Genomic DNA, 25,355 nt, shown 5'->3' on the forward strand with positions numbered 1-25,355 from the left:
TAACTCTGCTACTTTCTAGATACATGATCTCTGGCAAGTTTTAAACCTCTTTGTGCCTCAATTTTCTTATCTGTAAAGTGGGAGAATAATACCTGCTTCATAAGATTCTTGTGAGAATCAAATGAATCACTATACACAAAAGTACTTTGAATAGTGCCTGATATGTAATAAGCATCTCTAGTTAATCTTTTAACATTTGGGTTTATATGTTTGTCATAATAGGTAGAACTCTCTTCTCCACTCTTAACTTTACCCTCAAAATACACCTTTGCATGTACATAAAAGCAGGGATGCTTTTCAGTATGATCACATTCACAAATTTTTGCATCTGGCCTTTTCTTTATAATAAATTACTGCATTTTTGTGGTTTAAAAACGTACTATATGTTACAGCATGTCAGCTGCCTATTTCTGTTTTCTATTAGCCTTTTCTCTGCTTACTGTCCCTTTAACCCCAGGTAGTATCTGTGTCTAAGTCTCTGTTAAAGCAGTGAATGATGTAATAATAATGGTAGTTTTTTTCTTCTTTCATTGTTAATCAGCTTTTTAAATAAAAATTTTGTTGTCATTGCTTTATTAATGTGCTGTTCCCTCACAAAAGCCAAAATATTTAAAGGTCTCAGAAATTGTGAGTATAAAAGGGGACAATACATTGTGACTAAACTTATCTGTTAATTTATTATGATTTGCTATAGCATGATCTTTTAGTATTTTGAACTAATTTTGACCTTGATTTGTTTTTATTTTTCAAATATTTTTTCCTGTAGGTTTTCTCTGACATAATTTACACAGTCGCAAGCTGTACTGAAAATGAAGCTAGTCGATATGGGAGATTTCTTTGCTGCATGTTAGAAACTGTGACCAGGTGGCACAGTGATAGAGCCACATATGAAAAGGTAGGACTAATAAATATCATTATTTTATCCATGTCTCTAATAGCCACTTCTAGTAATTGCTAGGTTGTTCAGTTTTTAAAGGAAACTGAGTTTAAGACTCAGCTGTAAAACAGTGTTTAAAATTTAAGCACAATTTGTTCATTATTAAAAAGTGCTATTTTAAAAAATCCTATCTTATGTTGACATTCCAAAATTAATATCATTGACTAAGCTGAACCATCCTATGAAAACTACTTATCATTCAAATATGCATCACGTTTTCACATGGAATCATTAATCTAGTCTACGTAAGTTCCAGCTTCTGCTATTTTGAAGAACAGAACTTTTCTTTGAAAAGTAAACCTTTTTTTCCCCTTAGGAATGTGGAAATTATCCAGGATTCCTCACTATATTACGGGCAACTGGATTTGATGGAGGAAATAAAGCTGATCAATTAGACTATGAAAATTTTCGTCATGTTGTACATAAATGGCATTACAAATTAACCAAGGTAAAAAAAAAGAATTTCTCAAAGGTGTTTTTTTCTTCTCCATACTTAGACTTTTATAATAACAGATCTTAAAATGTTTGTTGTAGGCATCGGTGCATTGCCTTGAAACAGGCGAATATACCCACATCAGGAATATCTTGATTGTGCTAACAAAAATACTTCCTTGGTACCCAAAAGTTTTGAATCTGGGTCAGGCTTTGGAAAGAAGAGTACATAAAATCTGCCAAGAAGAAAAAGAGAAGAGGCCAGATCTATATGCATTGGCTATGGGGTAACACAATTATACTTTAATGTGATTTATGAGACTAGATGACAGAAGGATTCTGAAGACTTTAAAATGTTTTACAGTGTTGAAGTTTATCTTCTGCCTTACCTCAGGAAATTATGGGAGATTATGCGTTCATGTTCCCACAGGCTGGTGAGAGTTGTCACTTCCGATTATCAGCTTCCGGTCTATACTGGATGATAGTTTCAAAAGTCACATCCAATATATCTTGGTTTGAAGGAAATGTAATTTCATCATTGGTTATCAGCTCATCAATAGCAAAAAGAAAATCTTCATTTAAGGATTAGTTTACATTGAAAAAAAATTTTTTTTTTTAGGAGAGGCTTTTATTGAGAGATACAGTGAGAGGACAGAGCTCCGCCAGGAGGGGACAAGAGAGCCTGGGGTGGTGCTTGTCTAGGGGATTTATAGGCAGTTGAGGATTTGGGGGAACTGATAAAGGGCTTAGGGGTGTGGACTTGTTAAAAGTGGTCTTAAGATGTTTGTCCTTGATGAGACATTAAGTCTCTTTTAGCATGCTAAAGTGAATCTTACACATGATTGCAAATGATTAGCATAATAAAAACATGGGCTACTTTCCTTTATCTGGGGAATATGAACTTATCTCACAGAAGAATGACTCTAGAGCTTAATGTTTAACACAGAGTTTTGGTAGGGGGTTTCCTTGCATGTAGTTACATTGCTCTGAGTGTAAATATCCTGCCTTGCTTTTTCCGGAGGCCCTCACCCGACTCTGACTACACCCAAGGTCCCTGTCTCATATCCCCCTCTACAGATAGAGATCCTAGCTGCTGCTAGGGAAAGGGGGCAATGACCGCTCTGGCTGCTTCATGCTGAGAGGGGGTGCAGTAAAGGGTTCAGTTAGGTCCCCATCACTGGTCAGTCGAGAGGGCCTCAGAATATGGGCACTTCTATTCTGGGTTCCATTTCTATTACTATTTGCAGCTTTATGGCTTCTCTAAAGCTATCCTGGATGAGCCCCCAAAGATGATGCTGGGGTTCTTGTTCGTGGAGTCGAAGAATGAACTTAGCAAACACCCAAGGTAGAGCCAGGGAGAGGCTTTTATTGAGAGATATAGTGAGAGGACAGAGCTCCTGGCTCATGCCAGGAGGGGACAAGAGAGCCCTGAAATTTTTATTTTTAAGGAAGCATCTAGGGCTCCTATAAAGACCTTCAAGAACACTGAAAATTAATATTTTTTATTTTCTGGAATCAAGTAGCGGAGTGAATAACTTGATAATTTTATTCTTTTAAACCCCATGTTTGTGTTTTTTTTGATTTGTATTTGTATATTTAAACACTTTGTGCGACTTTCAGCTACTCTGGGCAGTTGAAAAGTAGAAAGTCATACATGATACCTGAAAATGAGTTTCATCACAAGGACCCCTCTCCGAGGAATGCAGTTGCCAGTGTACAAAATGGGCCTGGTGGTGGGCCTTCTTCATCATCGACGGGAAGTACATCTAAATCTGATGAAAGCAGTAATGATGAGACTGGTATGCTTATTTATAGAAATTTTTAAGTAATACATTTTGTTTCAACAAACTGAAATGTTTTGTATCACATGACAAGTAAAATGCAAGCTTAGTATTACTTTTTATTCCCTAAGTAGGAGTATGTAACTATCAAGAAGTAATAAGCCCTTTATTTCCTTCTAATTAATCTCTAATCATTTTGCTGTGAAATTATACTTTATTTACATTTAGGGGGTCGTCAAATAAATCCTTACCTTTATTTCAGATAAATCAAGGGAGAGATCTCAGTGTGGTGTGAAAGCTGTTAATAAAGCTTCTAGTGCCACACCAAAAGGAAATTCAAGCAATGGAAATAGTGGCTCTAACAGGTAGGAACACTGTGCTATATGTCAAAATTCTGAATTCTTTTTTTTTTATTGAAGTGTCATTGATAAACAAGATTCTGAATTCTTACATGATGAACCTCATTAGACATGAATGAAAGGTAGTTGAATGCTGTGAAATGAAAGTCATTTATGTTGGGCTTTGAAATTTTGTATGTACCCTTGTTTTGGTTATGTGCTTACCATCCTCATTATGTTTTGTATAAGCTGAGACTGAGTCTGTTTCCCCTGCTGCTGGGGTATGCAGGGGAAGGTAGGTGATGAAGTTAAAAAACATTTTAGGATTGAGTGTTTGCTGTAGACAGTCTGGGTAAGGATTATTTACGTAAGAGAAGCCTATGCTGATTGAGACCAGCAAGTGATTCATCCAGTCCAGTAATCCAGCTCCTGATAGTAGCACCTTCAGTTGACTTGTGGGATAATTTTTGGTTATGTTAATTTGTAATCTCCCAAGGTTTTGAACATATGCAAGAAAAGGGCCTGACATCACTTAAATCATTCTTGTTAATCTGCTCTTCATGAATTTGGTTATTTATTACTTACTGGATAAAGAAGTACTTTTTCATTTAAAGTTGTTCTTTAGTTTTCAAAGGGCTACTCTTCTAGAGTTTTTGAAGCCAGTAAGAAACCTTTGTTTATGATTTAAAACATTCCATGGAGTGTATTTTATGACCATTTGTCCTAAAATCTCATATTTGTATTCCTAAGCAGCAAAGCTGTTAAAGAAAATGACAAGGAGAAAGGGAAAGAGAAAGAAAAAGAGAAAAAAGAAAAGACTCCAGCTACAACTCCAGAGGCCAGGGTACTTGGTAAAGATGGTAAAGAAAAACCAAAGGAAGAACGGCCAAATAAAGATGAAAAAGCAAGAGAAACGAAGGAAAGAACACCTAAGTCTGACAAAGAGAAAGAAAAATTCAAGAAAGAAGAAAAAGCTAAAGATGAGAAATTCAAGACCACCGTCCCCAATGTAGAATCAAAATCTACTCAAGAAAAGGAAAGAGAGAAGGAGCCATCCAGAGAAAGAGATATAGCAAAGGAAATGAAATCAAAGGAAAATGCTAAAGGAGGAGAAAAAACACCAGTTTCTGGGTCCTTAAAGTCACCTGTTCCCCGATCAGACATTGCAGAGCCTGAAAGGGGCAAGTTTACCTTTCTTTATATTTGTTTACCTTTGCATGTTGTAATGCATGGTTGTTTTCAATTTCCTTGTTTTGGCAAGTTATCTAGGGACTTTACTGGGGGGAAGTAATACTTAATTACCTTAAAAGTTGGTGTTTTTTTTTTTTTTTAAGTATTTGGAGAAAGTGGAAATATACCTTATTGTGACTATTTCTTTTGCCCAACAGAACAAAAACGCCGCAAAATTGATACACACCCTTCTCCATCACATTCCTCGACAGTAAAGGTTAGTATAGCCTGAGGAAGGCAGCGTCCATGTTAGGCTCACCTTTTTGGAATACGTGTCCTGACTTCCTTCAAGTCTTGTGCCAAGTATTCACTGGAGCTACTGGAGGTTTTATGTTGCATTAGAAAATGAAATTTTTACGTATTGGTGGACTGATATTTTTTCCTATTGAGTATTTTTATTATAAAAATATTAAAACTTCAAGGACCTAGCACTAATTTTGTAGCATTTCAAAGTGCAAGAGAAATTTTACCCAGAAGTGCCTCACTGCTTTAAGCAGTCATTTTTGGAGTGCAATGGTAGCTACAAGCAAACGAGTCTTTTCAGCAGAACGAAGCATATTTTTCAGCATAAATATTGAAGAATGTATAGCACTGAAGACTTCCTGGATGATACAGGATAAACAAGATACCTCTGAATTCATCAAGCTTCTTGATGAGCATCCTACCGATGTGTGCCTTCTAAGAAGGAGTCTTGAAAGGAGTTCCATTTTAAAGTCTCCTTGGTGATCAGTTCTCCTGTAGTTGTGTATATTCAGTGAGCATGCAGCTTCTGTTGTATCTTCCCTTGGAGGTTTGTTTATACCCATTGGTTTCCCAACAAGTTGAACCTTGCGTTACGATAAAAGCAGATGTGGCATCCAATCCTACCACCCAGCAAAGAGAAATCCCAGGCATTCAACTGCAGCACAAAATCGTGGGTGTAGCCTTCTTGAAGACTCAGGGTAGCCATTCCTTGCTCCATATTTAATTTTAATTCTAAAGTCATCTAATTTCATGGAATATTTGAATTTGCAGTATGTTGAACTTTTAAAACTGTAAGTTAACCAATTCTTCATCAAGAGCACTGTGGTGGAATACTCTAATTGGTTTTTTTTTTTTAAGTTTTTTTTTTTTTGTGGGAGGTATGAGATTCACCATCAGAGTCACTTTGCAAAAAAAGTGATTACTTTTTTATAGAATACCTTTTTTGTTTTCTTGTTAATGTAATGCCACTGAGTTTTCTGGCTAGGATAAAAAATGTGTATGGTAGAGTCACAATTGAAGTAAAATTTGAAGCCTCCCAATTACAAACTATGAAAATGTAAGATAATGTTGTTCTTCCACAGTGACCTCCACTATTTTAAACTTTTTGTGCCGAAAAATGTTTTGCTTTCTTAAGTCTCTTAATATTACTTATAACTTAAGTACAGTATTATGAAAAATGTGGCATTGACATTTATTTTTGAATTCTGAGCAGAGAAAGATTTTTGTTACATTGAGTACATACAATTGTTTTTTTAACATTACAATTCCATTACATGGTTTTGCTTTTGTTTTTTATTGTTGATATTCATATAATAATGACATCACAAGATTTATCCTTACAAGAAGTAGCTGGTTTATTTCCAGGTTACAGCCATATTTCCCAAAGTTCCTCTGGGTTCTGAGAACTATGCCAGCTCACCTGTCATCTCCATTCATTTTCTGCAGGACAGTCTCATCGAACTCAAGGAGTCTTCAGCAAAGGTTTGAGTCTTTTAAAATCATCATGCCTAAGTAAAACAAAAAATTCTTTACTTCATTTATTTAGTAGATGACCCTCGCCCTAGTAAGTGTTCAGTAAGCTAATAGAATAACCTTTAAAAATACCTATTACAAACAATGGATGACAGTGGCCCCTTTTACTGAGATTGTTATCAAATGTGTGTGATGTGGGGACATTCTTATAATCTCTCCTTACTTGCTGTGTTATGCATTATCCTATTATGCTTCAAAATCTGGAAATAAGTTTAACATTTGGGGAATGGGTTGTTGGTTTGTTTTGGGGAGTTGACTTATTTAATTTCTCAAAACAAATCTGTCAGGCTATTTTCTGATTTATTTTTTTAGACAACTCAAAAGACCAAAAAATAAATTTGATGCAGTCACATAACTTTCTAAAAACTGAGCCCATCTCAATCCATAAAAGTCTTATATTATTTCCTCTGCCAAGCTACCTTTTTGGTAGTTGTATAATATCAAGAAATATGGTTAATGTAAACTAATCTTTCTCCAGGAGGGGAATACTCAACTTGATGGTTGTGTTTACATGTCAGTATTAAGTCTTGCCTATTATTCTACTTTCTTGAGTATTCTGCTACTAAGAATAATGTGCAGTTTGTGTATCTTATTACGAGTTCATTTTATTGTAGTTGAATTGTCCATTGTTCATGTTATTTTGTCTTTATGATAAAACTTGTACCCTCTTTTCACTCTGCTTTTCTACTTTGCCTCCTTTTATATCTGCTAAGTATGATTTCTTACTGGTGGACCAATGCAAAATGAAATTTTGAAACAAAATCAGTTGACATTACTGCTTTTAGCTCTGTAGCTTTATAATGAAATATCAATGGCAAATGAGGACTAATTTTTAATACCTTAGATTAGCCAATGTGCCTGTGTTCTGAACTCATAGCATTGTTTTTAGATTGTCCTGTATTAATCAAGACTATCAGCTGTACTGCGAATGCTTTCTTTTAAAGTAACTTTTTGTTGGCTAAATTAAATATGTATTACAATATAGTAGGTTTTCATAACCAGATTGTGTATGTTAGTCTTAACCATCAGTGGCTTGTGTGGGCTATTTAAAATTCATGGATTAACAATGTTACCTTGTGAGTATTTATTTCCTGAAACATACTTTGAAGCAGTTTGAAACCTGCTGTTACAGGTAACTGCATTTTCTGATCATTGATGAAGATTATGGTTTCTTATATTTGTGAAAATCTTTTGAAAATAAAACATATGTGAGATGAACATATGTTATCTCATTTCATGCTATAACAGCGCTGAGAGGTAGATAGAGCAGGTGGTAGCATCTTTTTTGACAAACTGACTAAAGTTCTTGATCCTTTCTCAGTGGCATATAAGTTGTTAGTGCCAAATCTTGGACTAAAATTAAGGTTCCTCAAATGTTCTTACCACAATGAAAAAATGTTGCAACAAAAATTATAGTTCCTTGATTCTTAGCACCTGCTTCAACAGTAGTTGAAAGGGTTCCTAGCTGCTTTAGTGTGTTCATCTTGTTTAAATTACAGTGATTCAAGTCAGTCTCTCCTCCCTCCCCCTTTAAAAAAAAGATGGTGATTTTGTGGGCATTTAAAATTCAGTAGATTTATTCCACATTCAGTCAGAAAAATTTGAAAATGGCATATGAATATGCTTCTAAAAATTGTGGCTCAACCACTTTTCAGGTCCTTAGTGCTTAGTGTATGGTACCTTGACAATATGGTTAGGTGATCGGTAAATATTTGAAATGAACTCTTAATGCCTTTGGCCTTTCATCAAACAACCAGTGTTTACTGGTCTGCGTAGGAGTTGATGTTGCATTTTCATGTGTCTAGGAAAATTTAATAGCATATGAATATCTTTAAAAAATTTTGCTGGGCTTTGATCTCTAAAATTGATGATCTGTATAAACTCACTATTTCCTGGGGTAGCTCTTACTTTTTAGAGGATTTGAAAGACGTGTGTCTATTTTTTCATGTTACCTTGTCACTCAGACATATAAAATTGTTTTCCTCCTTTGTTTAACCTTTTAGTTATGTTTTGTCCCTGGGGTCCTCTTTTTTATTAAATTATTTACTATTTTCACTTTCTAATCAGTGGTAAAAGTAACATGGACTTGTCCTTTCAAGTAAGATTAATTAAAGGGAGAAAAGCCTAAGCCTAATTTAGTATCTAAATCTTTTCTCTCAGTTCACCTTTTAACCCCCAAATTCTAACTTTCATATTTCTACTTTTGGTTAGTTGTGTTTTCACCTAGCTATTCCAGCAGCTATATTGATGAAGAAAGTGTGAGAAAAGCTTGTTCCTTTAACCAGGCTGCTCTGTACTTTTTTTTTTATTAAGGCATCATTGATATACATTCTTATGAAGGTTTCACATGAAAAACAGTATGGTTACTACATTCACCCATATTATCGAGTCCCCTCCATGCCCCACGAAGTCACTGTCCATCAGTGTAGTAAGATGCCACAGGCTGCTCTGTAATTTAAGAGGGCAACAATAACCACCTTAAAAACAATTCAACTTTGAATTCTGAGCCCATCTTTATACATTGTAGCCTAAGTAAAGAAAATGTTCTCTTAAACAGATTTTGAATTATCAAATTGTTTTTTGTACCTAATGATCCCAATGCTGAAACTAAAAGCAAATCAGAAACAAAACCCAACAATGCTACAGGCAGATCATTTCAACAAATCACTGATTTTATTTTTCAAACTTGTATTGAGTACTCACTGTGTGTACAAGGCACTGGGAAGTGTGTAAAGGTAGAGAAGACATATTAGCTCCCCTATCATATGGAAATTATGTATGGACAAAAATAAAAGCCATGAAATTGATAGGAAATAACCTGTCACAAAAAAGGTTATATGAAATAATACAAGAGTTCACCGGAAATTGAGTTGAAGGATGGTTGAAGTGTTAATGGCTTTTGAGCTGTCTTTAGTCTTTGGATATTAAGATAAAAGGGAGCACCTGAGAACTGCTGGGAAGGACAGGGTGTTAGGAAGCAGTGGTAGTCACAACACGAATACATTGGATTGCTTCATAGTAGGACATAATTGTGCAAAGATTGTGAAGAACTTGGAATGTCTATGCTAAGCTGTATGCATTTATTCTCTATGCAGTGAGAGATGATATGTTTTTGTAGAAAAGGGTATTGTGATCCAAACTATTCTTAAAGGGTAGAAAGAAGAAATAGAATTGGGTAATTTCTAAACTAAGAATTTCTAGGTTTCTCAATTCCTTGCAATACAGAATTCAAGTTAGACACAGTTAAAAACTTCATTCTTGTGGAGGCTGTGTGTGCATGTGCCTGCTCATTTGTAATAAAAAAAATTTTTTTTAATCAGGAGAATTGGGCAATACTTCACTTAGGGAAGTCTTTGAGTATTGCAGTAATATATTATTTCCTTTGTCAGTTTCATAAGTAGTATTAAGACATGAATAAATGTTACAGTTAGAAAATCTTGAGTGTCATTTAGGGCATTATACCCAGCAAGAGTACCTTTTGGACAAGCACTTTGATGATTGTTTCTCATTCTCTTGCTCTTTGTTATTAATAAACATTTTGTCTATTTCAGTTGATCATCAACTTTTACACAATGAAATTTTAAAGAATCTACTTCTGCATTGCTATGGCAGCATTTCTGAGCCAACTGAATTGAAAATATTTGATGGTGTTAAAAAATGTGTTTCTTTAAATTTTCAGACTGATGGTTGTCTTTTTTCATATATTCCTTTGAATATCAAAGGATTTCCTCATGTAAAAATACTTGACTTTTGCCTCACTATTCTTTTCATTCCTAAGGTGTATCTAGAATTGTGTAGTTATGTAATGAGTTCTAGTCCGTATTCTGCTGCCTAATACATATAATGTCTTAAACATAAGCTTGTAGCACAGTTATAAATGCCATAAGGTTAGGTATCTGATAACTTCCTTCATATTTTCTTTTATAATGGATTTCCATATTAACAACTTGCATAAGTAAGGTCATCTTTTTAATTATTTAAGTTAGCATATCTTTGATCTTTGGCTGTTTTTATTGCCTCTGGGTCTTTTGGCAGAGAAAGAATAGGCAGAGAACATTATTTCATCATTTTTCAGTCTTTTTGAGTTGTTTCATCATTCTCAGTTTTCTGGACTATTTAGAACCAATAATTAGACAAATTTCATAGTCAGTTGTGATTATTTGATGTAAATTGGAGTGCTTTCTGAAGTAAAGAATGTACAGCCTTTACATTTGTAAAAATAATTTAGGATAATCTATGCATGGTGTATGCTGAGGCAGAAAAGACTAGTAAAGTTACAGCTTGGTTTTATTTTTATACTTCTGTTCACTGTCTCAATTGCCTATCAGTGGATGGTAAAACTATTCAAAATTTCTATGATTGTGTAGAGGCTTGTATTTTTTTCACAGTAGAGAAAGTCTAGTTACTATTTTTCATATATGGACTCTTGTGATGGTAGTTACAGGTCTTCATAATAGAGCTGTATAAGGAACTGGAGCTATTTACTAATGTACAGATTTACTAGTGAGTCTTAGTTGAGGCAAGAATTCACTGATTGGTTTGAAATGATCGTTTTTATACGGCCAGGAATCAAAGTCTTTGCATAATTTGTGTCCTCTTTTTATTTTACCTCTCATAATCCAGACCGCTGACCAGTTTTGACTTTGGGTCTAACTACCAATTATCTTTCATTAAATAAAGAGTCAAGCAAATGATGCCAATACTGGAAAACTAATAATCTTTAGTAATATTGCCTTAATTTAACAGCTCTACATTAATCATACTCCACTACTGTCCAAGAGTAAGGAGAGAGAAATGGACAAGAAAGATTTGGACAAGTCAAGGGAAAGATCCAGAGAAAGAGAGAAAAAAGATGAAAAGGACAGGAAAGAGCGGAAAAGGGTTTGTAATTTTTTTAAAACTAGTTTGGAAAGCTATTGTCATATACAGTAGCATGTTTTGTTGCCTTTTTAAAAGTACTAGTTTGTTGCATGGCAGTCTGATAACTGGTATTTTCATCTTAAAGTGTGAATCTTCTGCAGTAATAAGGATCTTCAGTCTAATAATTTCTACCAGCTCTGCTTGTCTTTCATGTCATTTTACCAAGTATGTGAAACTATGGCAAATACTCTCCAATGCTAGTTAGCTATGCCCTTCTTGTGTAAGAGTAATATTTTAATAAAACAGAAACATAAACTCTTGATCAATGTAGTTCACGATTCTTGGTTCTAGGATCACTCAAACAATGACCGTGAAGTGCCACCAGACTTAACCAAGAGACGAAAAGAGGAAAATGGAACAAGTAGGTAGACTTATTAATACTTTCAAAGCAGTCGTCACCCTTAATTAGAAGAGGCTTTCATGATTCTTTTTTATAATTTTAGTGGGGGTTTCAAAGCGCAAAAGTGAAAGTCCATGTGAGTCTCCTTATCCAAATGAGAAAGACAAGGAAAAAAATAAGTCAAAATCTTCAGGCAAAGAAAAAAGCGGCGATTCATTTAAATTTGAAAAGATGGATAAAATCTCCTCCGGTGGCAAAAAGGTAAATTAGGGGAACAAAGGAACAATATGGTTTTTCTTAGAAAGCCAACTCTGAAAATTTAGCAAATACTGATGTTTTTTTTGTAGTCACAAATAGTCTGTTAATTATTTGGTGGTGGGAAGAGGAGGAGGCTTTGAGGGAGGGCAGGTTTTTGGGGAATTTGAGCCCGTTCAGTCCCAAATTACTGGGAAGGTAGAATTGGTTTACTTGTAAAATTCCTTTCCTCTCCATTCCACTCCCACCTACTTCTCTGTTCATGGTTCAGCCTTTCTTTCTGTGTTCTCTTTTTTCTCTGCCAACAGTGCTTTTAGTTTCTCTTCATTCATGAGATTAAAATATGGTCAGATGTATTCTCCCTGATCCTTACATTGTCATACAGTCTTTATTAACTGTGGTTTTTAAACATATTTCTATAACATTTTCTCCTGATAAACTTGTTTGCAAACATTTTTTTGATTTTCAAATTAGGTAGTGTGCATTTTCTTAGATACTAGTGGATGATATTCAAAACATATCTCATGCATTTGCCATAAAGTAATGATTTAGTAATAAGCGAGTCATTACTAAAGTTTAAAGTGTTTATTAAGCATTATTATGGTATATATTAAAAATGTATTCCATATATTAATAGTTCTTAAAAGGGAGGCTGCTCCTTTTAATAAGTATTTTTTCAATTGAGGTAAAATTCACATAACATAAAATTAATTATTTTAAAGTGTAGAATTCAGTGACATTTAGTACATTTATAATGTTGTGCAATCATCTCTAGTTCCAAAATATTTTCGTCACCCCAAAGGGAAACCCCATACCCATTAAGCAATAATTCTCCACTTCTCCCTCCCTTTAGCCCCTGGCAACTACTAATCTGCTTTCTATCTCTATAAATTTACCAATTTTGGATATTGCATATAAATGGAATTGTATAATAATGTAGTCTGACTACTTTCACTAGGCATAATGTTTTGGGAATTCTTCCATTGTGTAGCATGTATTAGTACTTCATTTCTTTTTCATGGCTGAATAATATTCCCTAGTGTGAATGTACAACATTTGTTTATCCTCAGTTGATGGACTTCTGTGTTGTTTTCCACCTTTTGGCCATTGTGAATAGTGCTGCTATGAACATTTGTGTGCTGCTGTGAAGTATTTGTTCGAATACCTGTTTTCAGTTCTTTTGTGTGTATACCCAGAAGTGGAATTTCTAGGTTACATAGTAATGCTATGTTTAACATTTTGAGGAATTGCCAAACTTCCACAGTGGCTACACAGTTTACATTTCTGCAAGCAATGTGTGAGGGTGCCAAATTTCTCTACATCCTTGCCAACACTTGTTATTTTCTGTTTTTGTTTTGCTTTTTATTATATCGATCCTCATGGGCTTGAAGTGGTATCTTACGGTTTTGATTTGTATTTCCTTAATGGCTAATGATGTTGAGAATCTTTTCATGTGCTTGTTGGCCATTTGTATGCCTTCTTTGGAGAAGTCTATTCAGATGCCTTGGCCATTTTTTAATTGGATTGTCTTTTTGTTGCTCAGTCATAAGAATTCTTTATGTAGTCTGGGTACTAGACCATTATGAGATACATGATTTGCAAATGTTTTTCTCCCATTCTGTAGGTTGTTGCCTTTTCACTTTCTTGATAGTGTTCTTTGATGCATGAAAGTTTGCACTTTTGATGAAGTCCAATGTTTTCTTTTGTTGCTTGTGCTTTTGGTGTCATATGTATTAAATAAGTTTTTGAAGAAAAATTTATGACTGGTGGGTGATGAAATAGGATTTTGAGCTGATTTTTTATAATTGGTTTTCCCTTCCCGAACTAATTCCACCATTCCTTATAGGAGTCCAGGCATGATAAAGAAAAGATAGAAAAGAAAGAGAAACGGGACAGTTCAGGAGGAAAGGAAGAGAAGAAACAATATCCTTTTCATCTTATTGATGTTTTTAATCAGTATAATGGAAAGCTTTGATACTGGTCATGTTTAGAATTGTACCCTTATAGTATATGGCCTAAAAAGGCTTATTAGCTTTTAAGTAGTCTCTCCAGTTAACCCTCTCAAATACATGAAATATGGAAGTGGGAGACTTGATTATTTTTTAACTTCTGTGGTGACTGAGGTTGTTTTATGCCACTAAGGGATTTAGATTCCCTCTGGCTGTATTAGCACTGAGAGGAAGAAAAGGAACAAAGTCCCTTAGGCTTAGGGCATGGGGAATAGAAGGGCAGGATGATGGGGCAGGTGAGCAGAGCTGGTAGAGTGTAGAGTTGGAGGCCACCAGGCTGGTCAGAGCCAATTAGGCCTGCGGGCTGAGGGATTGTACTAAAAGATGAGATGCTGTTCTCTTTTTTTTTTTCTTTCCCAAAGTTGTTTTCTCTTAATTTGTCATCTACTCATAAGTCCTCGGACAAGCACAGATAATGAAGACTTTGAGTCAAGGTGAGTGTTCTCTCACCTTCTTTTCATTTAAAGATAGAAATAGAAAATAAAGGTCTGATAATGTTGAAGAAACTAGATCCATTTTGCAAGATATAACTAGAATTTTTCATGTAAATACGATGACCAGGTGTTTGGGTATAGATGCAAAACAAGATTCACAGTTATTTTTAAGCTGTTTTCATTTTAAGCTTGCAGATTAGCCACACTTTTTTTTTTTGCATCAAGATGTATTTAAGAACATCTGCTTTACTTCACCACTCATTCCCATCTTCTCTGGATAATTTATTACCTTTTTAAATTACCTATATAGCCTTGTAGGTGGTGGTAGTATCTGCATTTATAGGTGAAGAAACTGAGACAGAGACTAAGTTGAAGATGGTTACAGAGATAGTAGCTGACAGAGCCAGAACTCGAACGTAGGTCTCCTTGCCCTTTACCTGTTCTCTGTTCTTCATTTTGCTTTTTCGTGAAGCCATTATGCAGAGATTTTTAAGTTTTTGTGCCTCTTTTTCTATCACTGCCCATGTTTTTTTGCAAAGCCTAAAAACATGGTCCATGCTTTTCATTCTCGAATTTTGATTACGTGGCTTTGTTGTTGAGGTAGTTATGTCTTATGAAATTTAAAAAGCGTTCTAGCCATCTTAAGTAAATTGTGTGAGCTATAGTCCACTCTATCTTAGTGGACAGAGTGTTCAGAACCTAATTTAGTCTTTCTTGAGCACTCAGATCATCATCTGAATAGTTATTATTTGGTGATGCCTTAGGATTATGGAAGTATGTAGGATGATTTGCCCTCTTCTTTTAATGGTTGGAGATGGCTGTATTTGAAGTTGTTGACTCTTTTTGTACCCCATTTTCTTGCTTCCATATTAGCTGTCACCACTTAATGACATCAAGTATACTTGCTGTCTGTACCCTCCCCCTAATATTATCTGTTGCTTCTAATCTTTTACGAAACCAGATAGATAACCAAGGCTGTTTGCAGTTGCTTAAATTAAGAGTGAGAAATGTCTGAGAGCCCATTCTGTGTAAGAGTACGTGAGCATTAGGGGGTTGCATTTTGTCATATTTATTTTAGCTGCCAAAGCAGGGTTTTGAAGTTGCCAGATAGGAAACGTCCTCACAAGTGGTGTGCTTTTTCTGCTCTGTTACTCTGTGCTTGTTAGCTCAATACTAGAGAAGGGTAAATGAGAGTTAAGACAGAGCATTTGGACTTTAGTAGGTTCTTTTTTAAATTAGAGAGATTAAAAAAGATACATTAATTGCCCATTCTTCAATTCTAGCCATCCTCTGCCCCAACAACTTTGCTTTCTTCTCTAGTTAACTATAAACTCTTAATCTTTCTTTTTTTAATTTAAATTTTAGTTTTTATTAATTTTGATCCACTGCTTTGATATTTTTTTCAGACTTCAATTATGTATATTTGTTACCTTCTCTAATAAGATTATGCTGTAGTTGTCCATGTATGGGCTTCATATACTACAGTTCCCATTCTGTGTTCCTGCCCAGATATCATTTAGAAAATGATTTTCTTATTTATTTCTTTTTCTCCTCTTGCTCCCTTGTTCCCCCTCCCTCATCTCCTCCTCTTCATCAGCTCCAAAGTTCTGTCCTCTTTTCCTAGAGCCATGCCAGAGCTGGTGCTTACAGAGTATAGCATTTCACAAGCAAGGACAAAAGTGGTTACTCGTGAAATTCAGATTGGTTTTGTTGAGATTGCTAATAAGTGATTCTCTCTCAGATTACAAAACCAGTAGTCTGGTACCAAGTTAGACCATCCATTCTAAAATGTCTGCATACTTACTTCTGCCAAAATGGTGCCATTTGGTGGAGTGCTAAATTCAGACAGATCTGAGTTTGAATTTGTTTTCCAACACTTACTACCTAACAGGTCTTGCTCAACTGTTTCCACCTTTCTCTCTACCTGTTTTCTCATTTCCAAAATAAGGGGATAGTAGTTTCCATGAGGTTTTTGGGGGGATTCAGTGTGATGATGTTTATGAAGTACTTAGCTATCAAATGGCCAGTCTTCTTTTTTTTTATTATTATTTACCTTAACCTTTCTTTTAGTTTGCCATTTTGCTTTTTACTTTCACATGGCCTCTTTATTAAAGAAACAGGAAAATCTCCCTCTTAAATCTTCATTAAGAATGGCCCAACCATTGTCACTGAGAACTTTTACTGTGATTTTATACATTGCTCTTCACTCACTGCCTAATTGGTATATGAAGATTATGCTGTAGATTTCTTGGGAGTTCTTATTTGCATGGTCCATGGATTTGTGCTTTACTTGTCTATATAATCTCTCAGGACTAAAGGCATGAGAAGACTGGCCTGGGTGTTAGATATTAGGTTAGTGGTCTTGTAGTAAAGCTTCTAAGTTCAGATAACCTTTTAAGGTACATTGAGCTTGATGTTCATCCTGTTCAATTTCTTGTTGACAACTATGTCCTGTACTTTCTTCTTGAGTATACTTTTACTTTGTGAGGTTCTGCTTGATTTTTTCCCTTTTTCTGGCTGTTCTGGTTGCCTCCTTCTATTGGATACATTCCAGGGTTGGTCAGGTCTTTCTGTTGTTCTTCCTTTTATTTTCTTAGAGTTCTCAGCATTTCTGATTGGCGCTATTTACTTCAAATCAGGCTACTTCAAATAGCTGCTCTGTTTTTAATTTATGTTACATTATACAGAAAGGAGAGCTGCTGCAAACGACATATTCTCATGATTCAAAGATATCATTAAAAGTAAGATTCATTGTTGATTTCTAGAACTGTTTTTGGGGAAGGGTGAGTAGGAAAATAACATTGATTTTCAAGTATCACCCTGGTTTCAGAAACATTAATATTAGAGGTATGGAAATACACTGAGAGGAATCAGTGGCTCTAGACTAAGATTAATTCCTTCCAAAGTCTTCTGCATTCTTTTCCTATCTCATAATTTTTAGTTGCAAAATCCTTTATGCTTGCTTATTCTCTGGATCTTTACTATTACTTATTATTGCTAAAGTCCAAATTCATCTTACGTATCCTTGATTTAGTCTCTTGAACACTATTAGCTGCTTTGCCTTTAACCTTTTCTCATAGTTTCATCTTTAAAAATTCTGCCAATTGAAGTTTTCCTGGTAGAACCGTCCCTTAGCTTCTCAATTTTACTTTGATGTGTGTGGTTCTCAATTCATGAATATTGAGTTCAGCTAACTTTAGAGAGTCCTTTTGTGAAGTAGGTGCTGTGCTAAACTGAGACTTGCTCACAGACTTTGAGAAGTTCGGTCTTCTTGGACTTTGATTCTTAGTTTCAAAGAACATAAGCAGCTAGCTCTATCTAACCTTTCCATCTGTGTTTATAATGTACTACATTCCTGTTCTAATCCTTCACTCCAGTGAGGCCTAATACATTTTGCAGGTCCATCTTTCACCTCCAGTTTCATATGTGTCCTAATTCTCTCACCCTTTAAAACCAAGGTTGCAAATTCTCAGACCTTGGGCAGAATGTGGCTTGTTAGGTGTACCTTTTTGATCTCACACAATATTTACCATTTTGTAAATTGGTTGCCTTTAAAAACGAAGAGTTGACAAAATCCAAGTATCAGTTCCTCTTGAAGAACTGGAAAATCTGGCAACATCATGTCCTGAATTCTTCATAGCAACAATCAGCTAGACCCACCTAGGTACTTGCGCCCCTCATATAGAGTGAGTCCTTTTTTTTATAGTTTACCTCAGTCTGTCCCCATCCAGCTCACTTCATTTGTTTCCATTATGTACTGGCTCCTGTAAACAACTGATTTGTAATTCCTGTTCTGAGACTTTTTTCTTTCAGTCCATAATTAGAAACTGACCTACTAAGTGCTCAAAGATGGCTTATTTTAGGAATATTTTGCCATTTCAAGGCATAGCCCTAGATGCTGGTAATATGTATTGGAGTAGGGAGTGTTCAGTTAAGTTTCTGTCTCAGTAGTTCCGCATTGCTTACATGTGTGTGTGTCAGCTTGCCTACAGAGTCCTAGCCACTGATTCCTGTGTAGATACAAGTGTGTCATATGACCCTCTCCTTAGATTGTGATTTTGTTGAAGGCAGTAACATCATCACTTCCTTCTAATCAGTCAAGTATTTTTATTTATTACCTGCTGTGTTTCAGATACTCTGTTGAATTTAATAGCGACATGTACATCTCTTGGGGATTGATGAGAAATAGCACTGGCTTTTTTTGTTTTGTTTTTGCCCTCAAAAGAAGATTCAATTTATTTACAGCATTTGATAGTATACTGTATAAGGATAGATTGCTTTGTGTGCTGCAACATATTTTTTGAGAGTAGGTTTATTATGCTTGCATTTGGGTCTATGTGTAATAATCATTAAATGTGTGTGAAAGTTTCATTAGGAGATTGAAATGATAGACACAAACTATTTTTCCCTTCATTATCATCCTTTATACTCTAAAGTACTGGGTGTGAGTTCTGTGCACTAGTATTCATGGACACCAAATAGTTGGAGAGAACGAGAGGATTTTTCTGTTTCTGTTCTTCCACTTAAGGTAGACCAAATATTTGCTACGGTGTGCTGTGCTGTTTTTTTATCTAGACATGGGCGTGAGCATTTAAAAGGCTCCCCTGCCACATTTACCTCTAAGTGGCACTATCCTTACCACATGCATTTATCCTGAGGATGCTAAGATTCAGTTCGTTTTAACTGTGTTATATGTTATCTACATGGAACATCTCAGGGACTATGTTTGCCATGATAAGAATTTCTAGATAGTACTATATAGGTAAATGAAGGAATAATGAAGAGTTAGGAGGGTTGTCCCTGTCTTTTTCCTATAACTTCTTTCTTCATTTTTTTAATTGTCACCTTCACCCATATATGTCTTTCTACTCGGGGTGGTGTGTGTGTATGTGTGAGAAGTAGGATCATGAAATCCTGATAGCTTCAGACAGTCGTAAAAATGAAGGGAACTAAATTCGGGGATACTTCATTTGAGGTGAAGACACTGAACCAAAAATAATGAATTTGGTGGGCTTGTAGTTTATGGCTTCTCTAAAAAAAATTCTGTTGCCATCAAGAGGGCTCTTTTATGAGGAATCTGAGAACTATTGAAACATTTCTTAGGACCTTGTTGGTGAATGTGATCATAAAATTAGAAAGTATATGCGTATGTTTATGAGGTATACCTCTGATAAGAAGGCTGGTTTTATATTTGCTTTTCTTCTCTGTGTTGATCACCAGTCTAGCTGCTCTTTTCTCCAGACCACCTTAACTTTTCCAACTTGCTTCTTGATGTCACCACTCTATAACATCATTTAAAATCAGCTATCTCAACTCTGAGAAGGTACTCTTTGAGGGCATTTCATGCAATAGTTTCCTGATGCCCTGACAGAGGAGGGCATGGTGGAATATAGGGAAATGACTTTACTAGTATATAGTAAATAGGGCCTATGTCTGGCCAAAAAAAAAGGGCAGGGGGTGGGGGAAGCCCAAGGATGCCCAGAGAATTCCCAGTAGAAAGTGATGTTTACAGATATAATCTTGTCTTAGCAGAGTGGAAGGCCTGCTTTTTTGGAATGTGTCCTGCAAACATGGTATTTCCAAGGCAGTTTATAGCCCTGGTAGAATAGAAGTGTCTAGGATGGAGGACATGCAGCTCTGAACTGAAACCCTTTCAGAAACATCAACAGGCCTAGGTGTGAAAAAGAGAGATCTCTGTGATCTCTTGCATTTAGAGCCTTTTTCTTATTTACAGTGGTTAAAGTGGCACATATTTTTAAAAAAATAGTTATTTTAAAAAAACCCTGGAAGAATATTCCAGGCAATGTGCTATAAATTCATTGTTAATGAGAAGAAAATACTACTCTGCTGGAGGATAGAGTCCTGAAGGCTGAGTTTGGCACTGTTTAATCACTGTGTGACTTTCTTCTTAATGGCAGTTCTTTCTGAAGTTCACTGACTTTGGGTGCACTTTTCAAGTTTGTTATCCCAACACTTCAGCATTATTTTATAAATATGCTCTGAACACTGCTGAGAGACTGACCTCCCATATCTTCTTTCCACTTGCTCTTGTGCTTGCTGATTTGTCATTCCAGGGTATGGATAGACCCCTAAGCTGAAGGTCTCCCAGAGGAGGATGCCAAAGCTCCATGCATCACTCTCAGAACGTTCTCTCCCCTAACTAAGAGCTTCTGGTGCTGTCCATTTAATCGGAGTCTGCTTTAAGTCAGAAGATGAATGCACACCACCATCCTCTTGACAAGACATTCCAAAGTCACTGATTTTCAGAATATTGTTTTCACCTCCAGGCAGTTTCTTGCAGCAAGGTCCCTGTGTATACAATTTTTACTCAAGATTCACCATCCAGAAGCAGCATCTAATGAAAATTTCACTGTTTTAGTTATCCTTTCTCAGAAAGGAGAGGAAATCACCTCCTGGAACCAATTCTTCAATGTTGTAGATAGGCGGTATTTGTGTGTGAACTCCTATAAGCTTGACAATATTGGGATGATTATATTGCTTGAGGATTTTGGAATCATGTTGAAATTTTAATTTCAGTTCCTGGGAAAAATCATCTTCATATATTTTAACAGCAACAACAGTTTTATCCTTTGATATGCCCTTAAATATGTCATCAAAACTATCATTGATGTAATTCTATTGTGACGTCTTGATGATTGAAAATCAATTTATTATTCTACTTATGGCCCTATATATCTACTGATATCATGATACTGTTTATTAGAACATTGACTTTTTGGGGGGTATTTAAAAAATTTGAGATGAAATTTACATAACATAAAAATTGCCATTTAAAAGTGGTTTTTAGTATATTCACTATGTTGTAACAATCACCAGTAATTCTAGAGCATTTCCATTACCCCAAAAAGAGACCCAAATTCTCCCCTTGCCCCAGCCCCTGGAACAAATAATGTACTTTCTGTCTTCATGACTTTGCCTGTTGCAGGTATTTCATAAAAATGAAATAATGAAATATGTGGCCTTTTGTGTCTGGCTTCTGTTATTTAGAATCATGTTTTCAGGGTTCATCCATGTTGCAGCATGTATCAGAACCTCATTTCTTTTTATAACTGAATAATGCTCCACTGTATGAATGTGTACCACATTTTGTTTATCTGTCATAAATGATGGACATGAACAATGAATTTTAGTTATTAAAATTGTAAGTTCAACTTTAGTGTATCTACAATTACAATTGGTAATGTCAAGATTATACTTGGTATAAACAGAATGCTGTATAGAAACAGTATGTAAATTATTTGTCAGCATATCATGCATATGATTTCTAAGGCCCTTCTAGCTCTGGTTTTATGAAATATTTGAATGTAGTATTTTGTCAATAAAGTTTAATGCATTAAGCATTAGTTTAAAATTTGAGAACAATGTTAGGCAGATATGAAGCTATTTGCCACATGTTGTAATGATCATGTTTGAATTTATTTCAATATGCAGTATTTGAAAAAATATCAATGCATAAAAGGAAATGAGTATAATTAAGTCAATATATTTTTAAAGCAATTTTTATAATTTAGCAGACACTGCATCTTAATATAAGTCACTGTTAAAATTGTGTCCTTGTGAAAAATGAAATGTCATTTTTTTGTTGTTGATCATGTAAAATTAATTCCTTTTCATTGCTGTGTGTTCTGTTTACTTTTGACAAGCTATTGCTTGCCCCTGTGGAATGTTTTACTTCTATTTCATTTTTCCCTCCTTTTTCTCCTCTGATCCCTCCCTCTCATAGCCAAATATTCACTGTTTTTTTAAAAAGTCATCATAATGTACCCTGTCTTTAATGGTTTCTAAGAGTAGATGATCAAAAATACACAGATATTTTTCATCCCCATTGAGAGACTTTATTCAAGCCTTTGTTACTGACAGAACTCACTGATTTCTTTCTTAAATCAATTTTCCTTTCTTCCTCTCCTCCTCTCCTTCCCTCCTGCTTTCCCTCTTCCCCCTCTATCTCCCCGCTTCCCGGCCTCTCTCCCTCCCTTCTTCCTTGCCTTTCTCCTCCTTTCCTTTTCTGCCTGTCAATATGATCACCTTCTTTCTTTCAGATGAGATTGGAATGAAATTGTTCAGCTGCATCAAGAAATTAATGTTCCTGAGTAGATTGCCAAGAATTATGAACGAAGAGGGCTGGTCCATTTGCATCTACTTAAATTATTCAGTTATCTGCTTTATTGCTCCATGCTGAAAACTTAGAAGTTGATTTTTGTGTTAATGTTTTTAACTTTTTGCTTAGTTTCTACATGTTTATTTTCAGTAAATGACTGAAAGTGTTAACTATTCTATATTTTTAGCACAATGTGCTGCATACAGTTTCCAAAAAGCAAATAAGGTTACATGTGTACAGAATTTCATTTTAGGTTAACTAAGTATTGCCTGAGTTTAGTTGGGTTTTTTTTTGTTTGTTTCAGTCTGAAATGCTTCCTTTCCATTGTTTGAAACTGAAAATAAACAATATTGAACCATTTTGAATTTACCTCATTTTAAAACTCAGTTTAAATTTATTATTTGGCCTGTTGTTAATATTGGTCACTAAAAACAAAGTGAGAGCAGTCTTACGCAATGCTTAGGAGTCATTTTATATAGTATGTGTACAACATTAAAACCTGTTGAAAAAAAAAGAAGGAGGTACCAGCACTCACTTGTCCTTGGCCATTTTTTCTTGTAATTATGTTAGACAAATTGGTGGGAGCGGGAATCAAAAGTTAATTGTGTTTAATTCTACAGCTAGAGAAGCTTTGTATTGCTGAACTTTCATCTGGGAAAGTTTCACAGTGACATTTTTAAAAGAAAAATTTTTTTATTGACCGAATTCTACCAGTGTAACCTTTTTTCTAAATAAACAATAGTTTTCTCAAGTGATTGTATATCATTGTGTATATTGTTTCTTATTCACAATAACTTAGCAAAGATAATTCAGTAAGGTTCCTAGCCCTTTCTTCCCATTTCTTTCTTAGTCCATGGGCTACAGTGTTTTCAAATGACATACCTAATATGAAAAAGTCTTATTTGTTCACCTCTGCACTCACGCTGAAATCATGCCTAGAATTAGCCACTTACTCTTCAGTTTCTTAAAACCAATGACACCTATGTAAATTAAACTTTTTAAGAGAATGACAATAAGGTCTATAATTTAAAGGATTGGGAAATGATGAGCATATATTAGAATTGGCAAAGGGATAAAAATCTTGATGCCCTTTTTCAGGTAATAGTAATTTGCAAAAATTAATGAGCACAATGCTTCTGAGAGAGTGATCCACTTGATGACTGTTGAGCACCCGTAATATGCCTGGCATAAAAAGAAATGATACATCATAAAAGTGATTTTGACATTGAGAAAATAACTGTGGTTCACCTCAAAATCATTTTCCTGAAACATAACGAGGAGGAGCTTTCCAGTTGTGTTGGATTCACATTATAAAGATAACATGATTGTGAGTTTGAACTAGAAAGCTCACTATTAGTATCAGTATCTCTTCTCTGTCCCCCAAAACATTGAACATAGGTATTCTTTGCTCGTGCCCATGCTAGAAATGCACTGAGGATGGAAAACACTAACTCTATATTTAACTGTACAAGAATAATTTATATTTTATGTCAGAAATCTGTATTTGTGTACTGAGCTATTTTTAAGCATCTACTCTGTTCTAGGCACTAAGGAGTATTAGGACCTAACTTCTGTACCTGGGGTGCTTCCAATCTAGCTTGAGAAATAAGGACCAAATGAATGCTACTGGGAGTCAGTCATTTTTTCTGTAAAGGGCCAGATACAGTAAATATTTGAGGCTTTGCAGGCTATGTGGTCCCTGTGCAAGTCTTCAGCTCTGCCATTATGTGTGAAAGCTGTCATAAGTGGTATGTAAGTGAATGAGCATGACTGAGTTCAGTAAAACTATTTACAAAAACCTGCTGTAGAGAACCCTGTAGAATATTCAAAAAACATCTGAGTGCCTCTTAAACACTCCAGAGGTGTACATCCTTGAGCAAAACAAAGTTCTGCCCTCATGGAACTTATGTTCTAGTCACTGGAGGCAAACACCAACTATTTAATATTAGGTGGAGGGAGGACGTGTGAGGAATAATAGGCCTGGGTAAGGAAGTTGGCTGAGGCAGGGCTTACTGCTTTACAATACAGAGTGATCATGTGGAGTGACGGTGTGCAAAAGCAGGGTATTCTGATGCAGTAAATCACAGTATGAGAATTTTATTACTAAGTAATGTGAGTAGGAGCTATCCCTAATCCCTTACCCATCTTTGAACCTTTTACGTGAAAATCATGTAATACGCAGGATTTTTCTCTCAGGACTTAGGCTGTGAGCTGTAGTGGCTTGTGTCTAAGATTGCCATTTTCTAGAAAGGAGTTCTCCAAGCTCATAAATGGATGTGGAAGATATCTGTGGACCACCAGAAACTGAATGCAAGTTTGTGGTGTGTGCAGTTTCCTGGGTCTATAACTTGCACCCAATTCTCAAGAAGATCTAACATGTCAAGTTTTTCTGGATTTTGGATTTTGTTCCAAAGAGCTCTCAAATCTTTATATAAACTATGCTTGAACCTTTCTTGGAGGCTTGTAAGAAGGAAGACAGTCGTGCATCTGTCTACCTTGTCTTAAATGGTAAGGGCAAATATTACCACATCTTGCCTTGTTAAATGATCTACAAGTGATTTGCAATTTATTGTTGGAAAGTCACTGGGCCATGGTGTAGGGCCATTTTGTATTTCAAGGAAGCATCTTAGCCAAGTATGGGTGGAAATTGTAGTGGCCTTATTTTTTTCCAATAATTGTGTAATTGTTTTATTTCTACCCTGCCATGTTCCAAAAAAGATCTATTAAAAAACATAAGCTATGGTATTTAAGAAGTAAATGAGAAAATCTGATTTCTGGGTGGAA

The 25,355-nt window shown here is 35.4% G+C and overlaps 1 protein-coding gene and 1 pseudogene across 11 annotated transcripts in view; one reads left to right on the forward strand and one right to left on the reverse strand.

Annotated features, from left to right (window-relative positions):
- Positions 1-23,322, forward strand: part of THOC2 (THO complex subunit 2) — a 123,627-nt gene extending 100,305 nt beyond the window's left edge. For 2 of the 11 annotated variants that reach the window (XM_036880832.2, XM_036880823.2), the window contains exons 26-39: positions 767-895; positions 1,254-1,385; positions 1,472-1,656; positions 2,990-3,168; positions 3,413-3,515; positions 4,239-4,669; positions 4,877-4,935; positions 6,312-6,443; positions 11,241-11,375; positions 11,706-11,775; positions 11,858-12,015; positions 13,856-13,932; positions 14,407-14,452; positions 20,527-23,322. In XM_036880832.2, the coding sequence (XP_036736727.2) occupies positions 767-895; positions 1,254-1,385; positions 1,472-1,656; positions 2,990-3,168; positions 3,413-3,515; positions 4,239-4,669; positions 4,877-4,935; positions 6,312-6,443; positions 11,241-11,375; positions 11,706-11,775; positions 11,858-12,015; positions 13,856-13,932; positions 14,407-14,434 (1,818 nt within the window). In that variant the 3' untranslated portion in view covers positions 14,435-14,452; positions 20,527-23,322. Of the gene's footprint in view, positions 1-766; positions 896-1,253; positions 1,386-1,471; positions 1,657-2,989; positions 3,169-3,412; positions 3,516-4,238; positions 4,670-4,876; positions 5,660-6,311; positions 6,444-11,240; positions 11,376-11,705; positions 11,776-11,857; positions 12,016-13,855; positions 14,361-14,406; positions 14,453-20,526 lie in introns of those variants that run through there. The other 9 variants (XM_057495930.1, XM_057495931.1, XM_036880824.2 and 6 more) reach the window with 9 other exon arrangements.
- On the reverse strand, positions 20,384-23,041 carry LOC118910044 (tyrosine-protein kinase Fer-like; annotated as a pseudogene).
- Positions 23,323-25,355: the final 2,033 nt, after the last annotated feature.

The sequence above is a fragment of the Manis pentadactyla genome, chromosome X (genome assembly GCF_030020395.1).
Source record: "Manis pentadactyla isolate mManPen7 chromosome X, mManPen7.hap1, whole genome shotgun sequence".
NCBI lineage: Eukaryota > Metazoa > Chordata > Mammalia > Pholidota > Manidae > Manis > Manis pentadactyla.